The sequence below is a fragment of the Rhagoletis pomonella genome, unplaced genomic scaffold (assembly GCF_013731165.1).
Source record: "Rhagoletis pomonella isolate Grant_MI unplaced genomic scaffold, Rhpom_1.0 Rhpom_scaffold_00013, whole genome shotgun sequence".
NCBI classification, from domain to species: Eukaryota; Metazoa; Arthropoda; class Insecta; order Diptera; family Tephritidae; genus Rhagoletis; species Rhagoletis pomonella.
In genome coordinates this window covers 9,176,830-9,191,887 of record NW_023458567.1, presented here as the reverse complement: position 1 = coordinate 9,191,887, position 15,058 = coordinate 9,176,830, and the positions used below count along the sequence as shown (strand labels likewise).

Here is a 15,058-nt window from a genome sequence, read left to right as displayed (position 1 = left end):
ATCGCCTTGCTACCATGCACCGCGCTACGTGACTATAATTAAATTTTCCGTTGAAATTATGGTAGCTGTCGCATATTGCATATTTTTAGGCGGCATAGCAAGCTAGTTAGTGTGAGATAAAAGCCACAGGGATTTACATACCTACATGGGAAGGCAACTGCATTCAAAGTGGCATGAAGCAATTGTATAAATATGTATGTACATATGTATAAATACATATCCTCAAGCATGTATATGTTAGCATACATACGTATATAGAATGTATATGCTTAAACATATACATATATATAAAGACCAAATCCATTTCGAAGGCCTTTCTCGCATAGCAATGGCATGCATCTCACTGTATGTATTTACATATGAAGCTCTGTGTATATCTAATTGATATGGATGTACTCTTGTTGTGCAATTTGTGGTCGCAGCATACATGGGAGGCAAAATGCATGCTTTCGTACAAACGTACAAGTATTTATGTTTATTTGGGCGTACATATGTATATGTATATTTAAAAACTAGTAGCTGTCACAGTAGCATCATAAACATTTTACTAGTATTTCGCTTAAGCTCTCTGTCCTTCAACCGCCAATGTACCACTTTCTTTTTTTACCTAATAGTCCATTCTCATGTTTCATATTCATATCCATATTCATATTCATATTCATATTCATATTCATATTCATTTTCATATTCATATTCATATTCATATTCATTTTCATATTCATATTCATATTCATATTCATATTCATATTCAGATTCATATTCATATTCATATTCATTTTCATATTCATATTCATATTCATATTCATATTCATATTCATATTCATATTCATATTCATATTCATATTCATACTCATATTCATATTCATGTTCATATTCATATTCATATTCATATTCATATCCATATTCATATTACCTACTTTTGCGCCACATACTATACATATATGTATGTATTCATATATCAGCCATCCTAATAGTTACGAGAATTTTTATCCGCCATGCATTTATTTGCTTTTGACTTTGCCAGCTTTGGTGTGCTAAAAATTAAGCCGCCCACTGCTTGCCCCACGCAAATTTAGATATAAAATTTGCTCATATTTTGCACGAAATTTGATTAAATAGCGAATTTATATTGACCGTTGCTGATGACAGACCATCGACCGCTTCAGGCAATGGCCACAAGACATCAAAGTGACAGCACATAAATATTTATGTTATTAGCTGGCATATTTTTGTTGACTCTCAGGAAAACGCGCTAACACTGCCAAAAAAAGGGCAGCTTTTATTGAATGTTCAAAAAATGAACAGAAAGAGTGTTTCAGTTAAGCCATGCAACTTAGAAAAATCAGTGAGAATTCAGAAAAGGCACCAAATAATGCAGAGAAGCTCCCCATAATTAAAAAAAAAAATTGGAGTACTGAAAATATTCAAACGTATAATAAAGGAGCCTAAAAGTTCCCGGAAAAATACCAGAAACGTATAGAGGGGTCTCAAAAAATCAAAACAATTCCAATAGACTACAAAATATCAAAAAACGCTTCACCACCCAAATTTTCTCGAAAAATCCGAAAATGTCCAGAAAAGGACTTGAAATTGTCGAAGAAGTTCTAAAGTTCCGTTAAGTCCAAAAATGTCCTCAAAATCATTGGAAAAACACCGGAAATATAACAAAAGTGCCCAGAAAATCTCCAAAACGAAACGAAACATCCACAAAAGCCCGGGAAAATTATCACGTAGGACTGAGAAAATTTGAAACACAAAAACAAAGTGAAAGGAAAAAGCAGAAATATCTTGAAAAATATGTAAAGAGGTCGAAAGGTGCTAAAAGTCGAAAAATTCGGAAAAGTCCAGCATTATCTCCAAAAGAAATTTCGAGGGCAGCCGATAAATATTTAAAAATAAAAAAATTAATTGGAAAACTGCTAGAAAGGCCGTAGAAAGATACCAACAAGTAGTGAAGAAATTCCTAACGGTCTTCGACGAAGCTAATAAAAAAAACCGTAGGTCCAGAAAAGTCGCTCAAAATAACCGAAAAATCTCGAAAAATTCTAAGAAATACTATATTACTTTTAAAGCAACCGAAAACAGGCATAAAAGTCTCCGAAAATTTTTCAAATCAAAACGAAAGAGTCCCAGAAGATCCCGAGAAAGTGCCTCAAAATGCTGAGTTTGGTGCTAAGCCGTCAGAAAAACTCCGAAAAGCCACGAAAAATTCTAAAAAAAAAATGTACAAAACACCGCTGAAAAATTCAGAAACTTACGAAAAAAAGCTCCGCAAATCCTAAATTATTTTAAATAATGAAAGATAAGAGCCCAAAAATTACTTCAATGCGTTGAGCTAATACCAAAAAGCCGCAGGCGACTGATAAAATTCCGAAAAACTTGACGAATTCCGAAAATTAAAAAAAGTACAGAAAACTGCTTAAAACTCCAGAAGTGTTCGAAAGCTCATACAAAAAAAAAAATTAAGAAGATGAGCCAGGGTGGTGGTCTCAAACCGGTCAGCTAATACCGAAAAGCCTCAGGTGACCGATAAAATTCAGAAAAATTGTGAAAATTCACGAAAACTTCCAAAAAAAAAGTACAGACAATCGAAAACTCACAAAAAAATGTTCAGAAAATTTACGGAAAATATCCAAAAGAGCAGAGGAAATCTCTAAGAATACTACGGAAGGCCAGAAAAGTGCCGAAAATTCTCAAACGATTATTGCAACTTTCTAAAAAAAGCCCTATAAAAAAAATCCGCAAAAGAGAGAACAATCACCAAAAAGGTCGCCAAATAATACAACTAATCCCGTTAGAGCCGCAAAAATTTTCGGAAACCACTGAAAATTATGCAAGTAGTTTATACTTTATTTTTTATAAATAAGGCCTTATGTACATATATACATATATCAGCTCTGATCCAGTACTCCATGAACTTACAGGGTTTTATACAAATTTGCAGGAAGTTACAGGAAAAATGATCCCTCCAAATTTCCTCCAAAATCCTGTAAATGAGAGCGATGTTTGGAGAGTTGTGTAGAGAATGAAGTTGCAAGATTTTACCCGAACTTTTTTTTCTGGTAAAATTATGAAAAGTGTCAAGCGATCACTGGTTAACGTTTTTATAGGAAAATGCTTTTTTTGATCCCGTAATTTTTGTTGCTACTCACTTTTTACTCTCACTTCAGAGATTAATTTTGTTGTTTGACATTTTTACAGGATTTTACACGAAAAGTATCGGATCAGAGCTATGGTTTCATGCAATAGCTCGTTTAGGTTCATGATGGACTCACTCAAATGAACTGATTAAAAATAAACATGCCGAATTTTGGTTCTCGAAAGTTTTGAGAAATTCATGGGCGAAAAAAATAGTTTTCTAGTGGCTAGAAAGGATTGCATATTTTCGTGCGTGAAAGTTTGTGTGTTTTTTTCACGCACCCTTCGAATAACAAGCTATATGAATATTTTGTCTACCAACTAAATTCTCCGATTTGCTTTCTACTTTGAAAGTTTTTTATGAAAACTATGCAGAAACTTGCAAGTATGTGTGTTCTACAACTTTTTTTCACAAATACGCATACTCACTTGAATGTATCTCTGCTGAAATTTTTGAAGATATTACACTCAGGATGCTCCAACAAGCGGAATGCTATTGAACAATGATGATTTTCCAGCGGCGAGATGTCATTATACCTGCAAGCAAAGGCGATATGCAAATTGAAAAATAATTGAAGAAACGAAGTTGTTAATGAATAGAGACATGGAATGCAAACAGACAGCCGTTGACAGAGCTGTACGAGAGTACGAGAAAGCGAAATGTGTTAATGAGGCATTGCAAAGCGGGGCAAACTCACGAAGCTATAGCAGCAGCAGCAGTAGCAGCAGCAGCAGCAGCAGCCATGACGATTGTAGCCAAATAGGCAATTGAAATGCAAAAATCTCGCTAACAATGCAAATACAAAGTATGAGTACGCATACAATGCCAAAGCTACATTTGTATGTATGTATTTGCAAATGTCAATCACTGCAATCGAGGCAATGAAATGAATGTTAATGCAATGCTGCGCCACAAGGTAGGCAATAAAAATGCTACATGCCACTACATCTAGCGCTGAATGCCATTAGATCGAGTACTGATGAAGATGCAGATATGTATGTACATATGTGTGTGTGCTCGGATGTATGTATTTGCATTAGAGAAATGTGTAGGGTTTGGAGACTCACATTAGAACATTGAAATCATACCTCTTGTTTATATGAATTAGTGTAATTGTATGACTGCATTGCTATCAGCCAACTAGATGTATGTACATACCTGAGTGCCAATTCGGTGCGCGCATTTATCTGATAGATATTATTGTAGCCTGGATGATCGAGATCATGACAAATGCAGGACACTAGCAATATTAGGCATTCTAGGTCACCTAGTCGTTGCAGCAGATTGGCATGGCGGGTTATGGCGTACATCTGGAATGGAATGGAAGAAGAATTTTTGTTTTTTAATTGGTACTAATTTTACAAATATTTACAATAATATATATGTGGAAGGCTCGAACTTAAAAATTGAGATTTTATTGAAAAAAAAATACACCGAGCCCTAACCGCCAAAGAGACGTAAGCGAAATTAAAAAAAAAAAAAATATTTTTGATGCGGAAATGCTCTAGGAACATTTCTGCATAAAAAGAAAATTTTGAAAAAATGTCGCTTACATAAAAAAACAATAGATATTTGCAAACGAAAGTATTTAGAAACGTGGAAGTTTGAGAGTGAGCAAGGCCATGACAGAATGAGTGAGTGCATGAGTGAATGATTGAGTGAATGAGTGAGTAAATGAGTTAGTAAGTTTATGAATGAGTAAACGAGAGAAATAGTGAGTGAGTGAGCGCATAGGTAAATTAAAGAATGAACAAATCAGTGAAAGAGTGAGTTAGTTAGTGAATAAGTGATAGTTTGAGTAAATGAGTGAGTGAATACATGTGTTAGTGAGTGAGTGAGTTAGTAAATGGCGGCATGAGGAAACGAGTGTGAATTAGTTTGTAAATAAGAAATTATATTCAGTTTGATTAATAACGTAAATGTAAATTTAATATCACAATATGGGTTTCAAATGAAGAGTTATACGAAGGTCTTTCTTTAAATAAATTTTAAGAGCACTGCCAACTATTTTCAAAACTAGCCTCTATTTAATTAGTACGGCAAATTTAATAAATAAATATAGGTGTCAAATGAAAGGGTTAACTGGAAAGTATTTTGAAAAGCGTTGCCACCTTTTTTAAAATCAAATGAAAAAATTAAAGAAAATTAACGAAATATTATATTTATATATGAAAACATTTTTTAAGGGAATAGCCATCTGTTTCAAAAATCAAATGCAATTTTATTATTAAGTTAACTTAAATGCTACATACGAGTATGAAACGAAAAGGGTTTGAGAAACCTTTCGCCACGATTGAAATGGAAACCAGGCATACAATAGCGTTCTGAAGGTTTGAAAAATTCCTTTAAATAAGAAATAAAATTATAATAAATGTGACTAAAAAAATTTAAAGTAAAAAATAAATCGACATAATAAAAACCAACAAAAATTTTAGTGAAACAAAAGTTTTAGTTCTCATAGTTCTCTGAAGCAATTGAGAATATGTATTTCTGCACTCAGGAAAACTAACTTTAGAAGAAAACCAAGTAACTTTCAACGAAGACTATTTGTGTAGTAATCTTTTTCAATGCCTAACTCATTCAAAAATACTTCAAAAATTAAATTAATTCCTGGCCTTGAGCGAAGAAAAGGATGTACTCGCGTATAAAAAAAAACTAGTTGAAACATTTGGAACTTCAATAACCACTGGCTCTCCACACAAATCTTCTTCAGCCAAGCCAATGCCAGCAATCTAAATGCAAATTTAGTTAAACTTTATGTAAACACAACTTAAATGACCTATTTTACATGTGTGAGCAACTAAACACTTGCGTACATACTCAGGTAGGTATTTGGAAGTAGAAATTTCTCTATTCCTGTGCTTAAGTAAATTGATTTGCTTATGTGTGTGTGCGACGAAAAATTTGTTTGAATATTGAATAGTTTAGGCAAACAAACTTTGATCACACACAAGATGCGGCTGTTCAAAACTTGAGTGCTGTCAATTGGCAAGAGTTTATCTGCATTGCTCAAATACTTACGTGCATACATAGCATTAATCAGCATCCCTGCAGGAAAATTAATTTTTTCTTTTACACGAGAGTTATAAAATTTATTGTATTCTAAAACTTCCGCCGAAATATTTCAAAAAATTTTTAGATTTAAGTGAGCTGGACCGATTTGAAAATAGCAGCAAAAATCTCATGGTTTTGATTCCGCTGATAACAGTTTTAAACATTGGTTGGCAGAACTCTTAAGCCTAAACTTTTTTATCACTTGCGGTGATTTAAAAAAAGTGTGTTTTTTTAAAACAATTTTTATTTATGTAAAACTAAATTTTTGTAAATCTTAAATCTGACATATTTTGGTGGAAGTCTTAAAATATAATAAATTTTATAATTCCGATGCAAGCCGAAGCGAAAGAAAGGAGCCAAATTTATCAAGAAAGAAAAAGGTGCGTGTACAATTTTCGCGGTCAACTATGTTTGGGCAATGATCCTGAAGGGTTAGTCCTTGGCCAGGTATAAATCTATGTTAACGCGTCTTTCTTCGCCGTGAACAAGGTTTACGCGCCTTTCTTCGCCGAAGTTTTTTCTAAGCGTCTTTTGTGTAAATCTTGTTTTCTTGCGTCCTTTATCGCCGCCAAAACACTCGCGCATCTTTTTTCGTGTCTAGTGACGATATGCCAGGAAACGTATGTGCCAATATTTGTAGCAGGAACCGAAAATAACAGTCATTAATGAAAAACTCACTATGAAAAATTCACTATGAGAGAGAGGGAGAGAGAGAGACAACAACAATAAGTGATATATACCAATCGATTTCTTTTTTCAACGAGTATCAAATTTCAAAATAAATTTTTATTTATAGTTATATGAAAAACTTAAAAAAAAAATAACAATTATTTTAGATTTTTATTTTAATCCAAAATAACAATTATTTTTACTTTTTATCTAAATAATATGCAAATAATAGTAATTTTTGATTTTTATATTATATGTCTTAGATAACAGTTATTGAAGACTTTTATTTATAAAAATCATTAATAAATATCAGTTACTGTCTTTTATCTTTTAAGTCATGATGGCTTTTATAAATAAAAGTCTTCAATAACTGTTATCTAAGATATATGATTTAAAAATCAAAAATAACTGTTATTTGCAGATTATTTAGGGTAAAAATCAAAAATAATTGTTATTTTGGATTTATAAAATAGAAACCAGAAAAAACTGTTATTTAAGGAATAATTAAATAAAAGTCAAAAAATAATTGTTAAAAAGCGATTTTTTTTAAATAAAGTTGTAACTGTTACGCTCCTTGATTTTTAGATATTTCGCTAACCATTAGTCGAATCTGGGTGCCACCAAGTGGTGATACATCCTACGAATTGCTCGGATAAGCCAACCGCCTCAAATTTTTACTAAATATAATTTACTCTAACTTTTCGGCTCGTATTTCATATGGCCCTTTGAAGCTTATAATACTAGTCGTTAGCCGAAAATTATCACAACTGCGACTTCACGCGTCGCACGCTATTTATTCCTTTTTCCTCTATTTTTGGATACCTCATGAGCAGCCCCACAAGAAAAAGTTTCGTTTATACGAAAGTCATTTTAAAGCTATATTATCAAATCGCTTTTCCCTTTCACTATGTCATCAGCCTAAGCTCGTTATAAAGCTTTATATACGCATCGTTTTTAGCGTTTATTCTGTCATCAACTTCGCAGGTAAGAGAAAAAAAATCTGAATTCGGTTTCTGATAGCTGTATTTCCTACAGGGGCTCATTAAATGAATATATCTTTGCTTTGTTATCACAACGTATGTATATTTCAGATCGACTGCATTCTCGCGCTGACTACGGTTGTCGCACACTATGAGTGCTATATAAATAGTTTTTCTACTGGTTAAAGCAAACATTTTGGTAGCACTAACGAAGTACGAACTTTTTATTTGTAACACGCAATGCATTCTACCCACTTCCATTTAGTCGCTTGTAAAGGCGTCTGACAAAGAATTTAATTTTAGAATTTTTATGGTAGTCAAATAACGCGAAGAAATGTAGCCGAAGCTTTGCTCGTGGGCAATGCAATTTAAGTTGTATTAGTTCTGTATTTGAAAAAAAAGTATTGTCAGAAAATATTGCTAAAATTTCAACTCGACTAATCATTGACCTTTCACATGGAGATAACAGAGACGACGTAGTGAAAGTACAAAGCGCGCCAGAATACGCAAACTGAAGACCTCACCTATTTCCAACTTCCCTTTTTCCTGATTTCTCCCCCATATTTATGCCCACAGTTTAATCTCAAACATCCAATTAGCGGTGTGGCTTACACCAACTTTCGCTAGCAAAAAACTAAAAATGTGTAGTTGTGTAAACAAGATTGTTATTAAAAAAAAAAAACTAACCATACCAAATTTTTTTCATACAAAAACGACCGCTTACTACAGACTAACTTCTTCGCAGTTGCTGGTCAATAACATGTCTGTGTATGTTAGTTCGTTTTATCAACCTTGTCGCCAATATTGCTGCAACATGTTGCGGTGGTGGTCACTTGCACGTCAAAATGTTCATTAACTTTATGGCGCCGGCTAAAAGCCAGTCAAAGCTGCTTATATTTTCATTGACACTTCCGAAAGTGAAACTTTTATGGTGTTTGCAAATTTTTTTATAAATGTTGTAGTAATGAATGACTAGTTTTTATGATTTTCTTATTGTTGAAGTTGCTGAAGTTTTCTTAGGTAGTTTGGCACTCAACTATACTTGTATATTAACATTATCTTTTTGAAAGATAAACCACACCAAGGCGGAATTTTATAGTAAAAAACCAAGAATGTTTAAATTAAAAAAAATTAATTTTACTATTTTGAGTAAGAATATTGACAACAAATATAAGACAGAATGTGTAAGATTTTTTACTATCGTACTTCTTTTTAACAGGAAACAACAGCTATTTATTTTATTTATTTATTTTTTTGACCTGGTAGCTTCCAAGGATACCCCAACGGTCCTAGAAAATGCCGAAAAGTTTGAAAGAAACTGGAAAAGTTTTAAAGTCACCAATATTTTGTTATGAAAAAAAATTTAGAAAACTAAAAAAAAAAACAAAATTGAAAACATTCCAAAAAAAAGTCAAAAGTATCTTAGAATTTCTAAATGTCTCGAAAAATATTGCAAAAGACTGAAAAATCGAAAAATAGCATACGAAATAGTCATTGCGGAAAAAAATGGAAAAATCACGAAAATGAAAATGCGATGAATTCAGAATGAACTCGATAAACAATATCGAAATGTTGTAAAAATCACGAGAAAAAAACACTAAAAATAAAACTCGAATTTTCCACAAAAATGCGCAAAGCAAAACACGACAAATCCTGAAATCTTCAAGGAAATACTAAAGCCTCGAAAAATCATAATAATTCTAGAAAACATCCGAAAAATAAAACATGAAATAGCTATCCCGAACAACCAAAAAAAATTTAAAGTTTCGGAAAAAAAACAAAGAGTCCCGGAAACCTACGGTGGGTTCCAAAGAAATATTCCAAAAAAAAAACCGAAGAAAATGCAGACTACACAAAGAATCCTCCAAAGTAAAACGAGAAAATCCCGAAATTCCCGAAAAAAATTAAAAAGTTACACAGGAGAATTGCCGAAAAATCTCGAAAATTTCCTAAAAAAAAACGAAATATTGTAAAACAGGGAAATGCCTATACATCATCCCTTGTCAAGCTTGGTTTGCAGACAAACCGGTTTCGGCGTTGTGCCATCTTCGTGTAATTTTTCGTTTTGAACCGGTTTGTCTGCAAGCCAAGCTTGACAAGGGATGACAGAAATTCGTTCCAAAGAAAATCATCTTACCACCCTGTCGGAAAAATCAACCAAAACCAAAATGCACAATTTAATAATTTTATTTCTAAACTTTGTGAGTCGAAAGAAAAATAAAAACTAAAAAAATAAACGATATTTTGTGTTTTAAATAATAACGTAAAGTTTATTAAAGTCATGAGAAAGTCATATACTGAAATGAAATAGCATACAAATGGCCTCTTCACAAAAACGGTACGTACAATAATTTCTGCACTTTGTGTGTTTTTTCACAATTTTAAATTATAAGTGCATTCCAAAACGTCAAAATTCAAAGTATCAGTAGCTTTTATTTCTAAAACCACACTAAAAGACGAAGTCTTTTTTTTTTAGTTTGTCCCCTTTTAGTCTATTGAAAAAAAGGCATTGCGTAATATTCGGCTGTGCATAAAAAAGCTAAAGCGTGGTTTGCAAAACTGTATGCATTTTCTTCATAAAAATACCGTGTTGTTGTTGTAGCGACACTACTAAGCTCCGCCTAGGTCGGTTTGATCATCAACTGTTGTCGTTAAGCTTAACTATCGGTAGGCCCAATAAACGAGCTGTTTCGACGGTATCGAAGCAAAAGGAGGGGGGAAGATGTGGCTAGTCTCGTGGGGGGAGTCTCCACATGCCGAACACTCACTAGAAATATTGGGATCGAGTCTAGGTAGGTAAGTAGCTGTTAAGGCGGCTAGAATATCCTGACCGTAATTGAGCAAGAGTAGCTCCCATTCTCACAACAGTCAAGTAAGTCTTATAGGAAATGGGGATCGATTCTTACACATCAAGAGGGAAAATGCCTGCATTGATACATTAGAATTTAGGGATAATGCATTATTAAAAAGCTCACCTAATTTATATATTTTTTCCTATCCCCAAATCAAAATTGTCTTGTAAGCTGAAAAGTATGTAATGATGTATACGAGAAGAAACGAAAATCAATGGGAGGACTTAACAATGCGCTTAACAAAACTTGAGAAAATTTTGCGAAACTAAGAGATCGAGAATAAAAAAATTAGAGTATACTGAACATATGCCACTACCTTCATATATACATACATATTATTTATTTATTAGGCTGCACCACCAAGAAAGTTGAATTTTTTCCGCCGGGATTACGAAATTTATTATATTTTAAAACTTTATTATAGATTAAGACGTGAGCTGGACCCATTTGAAAATATCTCCAAAAATGCAGTATTTAATGAATAAAAATGGTTTCTTAAAGTATTTTTTGAAAAAAAACTCCGCTTAGATGACAAAACAGATTGAGCTTAAAAAATCTGCATAAAAATATTAAAAAGCAATTTCATGTTTTTTTTACTTTCTTCAAAGATCGGTTTAAGAAAAACGTGAATAACTTGGCCGGTTCAAAAACAGCATCGAAAATCTCATTATTAGGATTCCGTTGAAATCCTTTTTAAATATTTGTATGCAAATTTTTTAAGCTTAAACTATTTTCTTATCTGAGGAGATTTTTTTTCAAAAAATACTTTAAAAAACTAATTTATTCAGAAAAAATTCAATTTTTGGAGGTATTTTCAAATCCGTCCAGCTCACGTAAATCTTATAATTTTACCAAAATATTTTAGTGGAAGTCTCAAAATATAATAGATTTTATAATTCGAGTGGAAAACCCGTGCCGATTTTTTTGTATGGGGAGTGATGCAGTCTAATATATGCATAAGTATATATGTATATCGTTACCTTATTATAGAAAGGCCCTATCTAACAATTTTGTTGTTTACAGAGTAAATAGTTATAAAACGTTATAAAATACAAAGATCATTCGTTGCGAGTTTCTTAAAAACACTCGTTTTCAATAAACACTGAAAGTAAAATAATCCTGAAGTAGTTGTTTTTAAATTCTATTTGGTCGCAAGTAAGTTATATACCGACTGAAAATGAGTTAGAGCCTTTCTATATTAAGTAAAGTTTTGACATTTTTTCGACAACAGCCAAGCAAATCGTTCGTGTGCCCGCGCTACTGCCGCACATTCTATGCATATCCATTTAGTATGTAAACAAGTGAATGCACTCAATTTTGCTGGCTAACAAAAACAACCGTAAATGCAAGCAAGTATACATACACATCTATACACAGGATATATATGCATGCATGCAAATGCCCATAGGCAGCTGGAGTAGTTCCGCCACGACGTAGCTTTGGTAATATACCAGGTATCGCGCAGCTACTAAATACTAAATATTTATTCGTATACAGGTAAAAATAGGTATGTATATGTATATACAAAATATATACAGTTCATGTGTATGTATTGTTATGTATGCATGTACATAAATATGTGACTTTAACTGTACATATACATACATATGTATGCAGATTCAACATTCGATAGCAATTTGTATAGTTTTTGCTGCTTTAAAGCTCAACCATAATACCAGCTCTACGTTCGTTGCTGAAGGGTCATGTTCAGGGTTGCCACTTTGGTAAATTGTTACCAAAATTGGTAGAAAAAATTTGGGTTGGTAAAAAGGTAAATTTTTTCTCATTTTGGTAGATTTTTGTTGAACTTTTCGTTCCCGATTTCTTTTACTTAGTTATCTTTATATTATTAATTTCTTTGTATACTTTTTATATGCATACTTACATACGTATAATTGTATATTGATATAAGGTGAACATATCGTGCTCCATTCAAAACTCATTTTACTGGAATCCCGAGGAGCTTTTGATTGCCTAAACATTAAATGATTATTTAAATACATATAAAGGAAAAATTGACAGGTATGTAATGACGCACTATGATTGTTCTGAAATCAACGCAATTTTTTCTCAGTAGAAATTGTTAAATAAAAAAAAAAACACACAAAAGACTGGCTGCAAAAAATTAAAAAAAAAAAATTAGCGCTAAGCACATTGTGAGCTATACTTAAGCATTATTTGCTTTAAAACTTGGTACCTTAAATTGTTCTAAAAATTTAGAGTAAAAAATTCGAAATTTGGAGGAAATGTTTTGAATTTTTCTAAATGTTGTATATAGTTTGAATCCGTAACTTTTATGGATTTAGTTAAAGCAACCAAAAAATGTTTACTTGAAAAACATTGCGAATAATAAAAAAATTACCAAGTGCTTTTTTCAGTCACTGTATTTGTCTTTAATAACTCGAGTTGAAGTTTTTCAAATTATGAAGTTTCGTTGTTGCCTTTAGTTTCATCACTTCCGCCTTTGATTGAAGGAAACTGAGAATATGCCAATAATATGACTCAAATACCGTATAATTAGTTAAATAAAAAGCTCCTTAAAAACAATTTTAATTCTTATTGAAAGAACTAAAAAATAAAAAACAACAGTTTTAATTAAAATAAACACAAAACTATTGTTTTTATTAAAATAACTATAAAAAATGTATTGGTAGATATATTGCAGATTTGGTAGATTTTTCTCAAGTGGATGGTAAATATTTTTTTTCGTCAGTGGCAACCCTGGTCATGTTGGTATTACATAAAATATTTATGTTAGTTATTTCCACTTTATTAAATGGTATTTTATATATTCCTGTATGTACTATGTGCATAACATTGCTGTTGGATTCATACATTGTATGTACGCAGTTCAGGTGTAGAGCATTTCTAGAGGCAAAGAACTTGGTGTTAAATGTAGCGGCAATAGGTACACTCATATGCTCACATTTATAAACAAATTTCGTAATTGCAGTTTGATGAAGGATGATCCTGAGAAATTTACATAAAAAAATTTAAGCTAAATGCAACCATAATCGATAGTGGTAATAGTTATAGCAAATAACATATCAGTTGATTTCAGAAAGCTAATATTTGGCAGCGAAGTTTAACTGACGAAGACATTGAACGCCGATTAAGTAAAGCCAAACGCTATGATGGAGCAATAATCTGAGTTTCAGCACAAAGATAAGATAAGATAAAAGATAAATGTGCTCTCGATACTGCAGATGTCTTAGAATTATACTCGCAGCTTTTTGTCCTAAAACAATCGCAAATGAGGGTCATTAAGTCTAACGGGGGTACTTTCACATCTCGATTCGATGACAGACATGGATAGGCCAGTATTGCAAAGGAGGCCTTGGAATGCATGAAAGGTGGAGAACACTAAATCGAGATGCAAAGCAATATGGGTTAAACTGTAAGGAGCTCAAAGCGTTTGTCAGAAACAGAACCAGATGGCGCGCAAGCGTAATAGATGCCCTATGTCCTGCTTAGACTATGTATTTGAAATTATTGGTCTAAAAAAATTCAACTTTTTTTGACACAGAAGTATTTAGTTAGTTTTAATTTTGTAGCAATTTTTTAAAACTCTAACCAAAAAGATTTTAGGTTGGTTTAAAGATTTTTTCGAAATTTTCATAAATTTTTAATGAAAAAAATATGTATCATAATTACTTACTTTTAAGCAACTTTTCGAAAATATTTCAATTGAAATATAATTTTAGCTAATTTCTAAATTTTCCTTTGATTTTGAAATGTTTAGTTTTTCTTTGACACAGGATTATTTTATTAATATTTAGTTTGCTGCAAATTTTTAAAACTTCAACCGAGATCTTTAATTAAAAAAAAAATGTTTTTGCAATGATTTGTTTAAAGATCTTTTGGATTTTGTATCATATAATTTTTAGGAATTTATTTTTTTGGGTACAGAATTATTTAGTTAACATTTATTTTGCTGCAAATTTTTCAAACCTACAACCCAAATTTAATTTTAGGTATATTAAATTTTTTTTTCAATCTTCAAAAATCTTTATTTAAAAAATGTTTTTTTAGAATTATTTACTTCTGAGCAAGTTTTCCAAAATAAGCTGGTTAAATATAAATTTAGCTAACTTCTAATTTTATTTGTAAATTATCGGAAATTTTTTCTTGAAAAAGGTTTAATAATAAACTATTTTCATTTTATTTAGTTTATTTATTAAAAAAGTTTTCTGGATTGCATGTTTGAACTGCTGTTCAAAAATTGTTTGGAACACAAAGTTTGCAGATAATTTTAAAAAGTTTAGAATCACTATATTGAATAATTTAAGGAACAACATTTCGACTTTTGATTTAATTATTTTAGGGAACTTTTCTGAAATAACATTTAATTGAGACAAAATTAT

At 31.8% G+C, this 15,058-nt stretch overlaps 1 protein-coding gene across 1 annotated transcript in view; it reads right to left on the bottom strand.

Annotated features, from left to right (window-relative positions):
* The window catches only part of LOC118748333 (high affinity cGMP-specific 3',5'-cyclic phosphodiesterase 9A-like), an 80,441-nt gene that overhangs the window by 53,295 nt on the left and 12,088 nt on the right, over positions 1–15,058 (bottom strand). Inside the window, exons 3-4 of the mRNA XM_036482708.1 lie at positions 4,298–4,449; positions 3,568–3,675 (exon numbers count right to left, since the gene is read on the bottom strand). Coding sequence (XP_036338601.1) covers positions 3,568–3,675; positions 4,298–4,449 — 260 coding nt within the window. The remainder of the gene's footprint in view (positions 1–3,567; positions 3,676–4,297; positions 4,450–15,058) is intronic.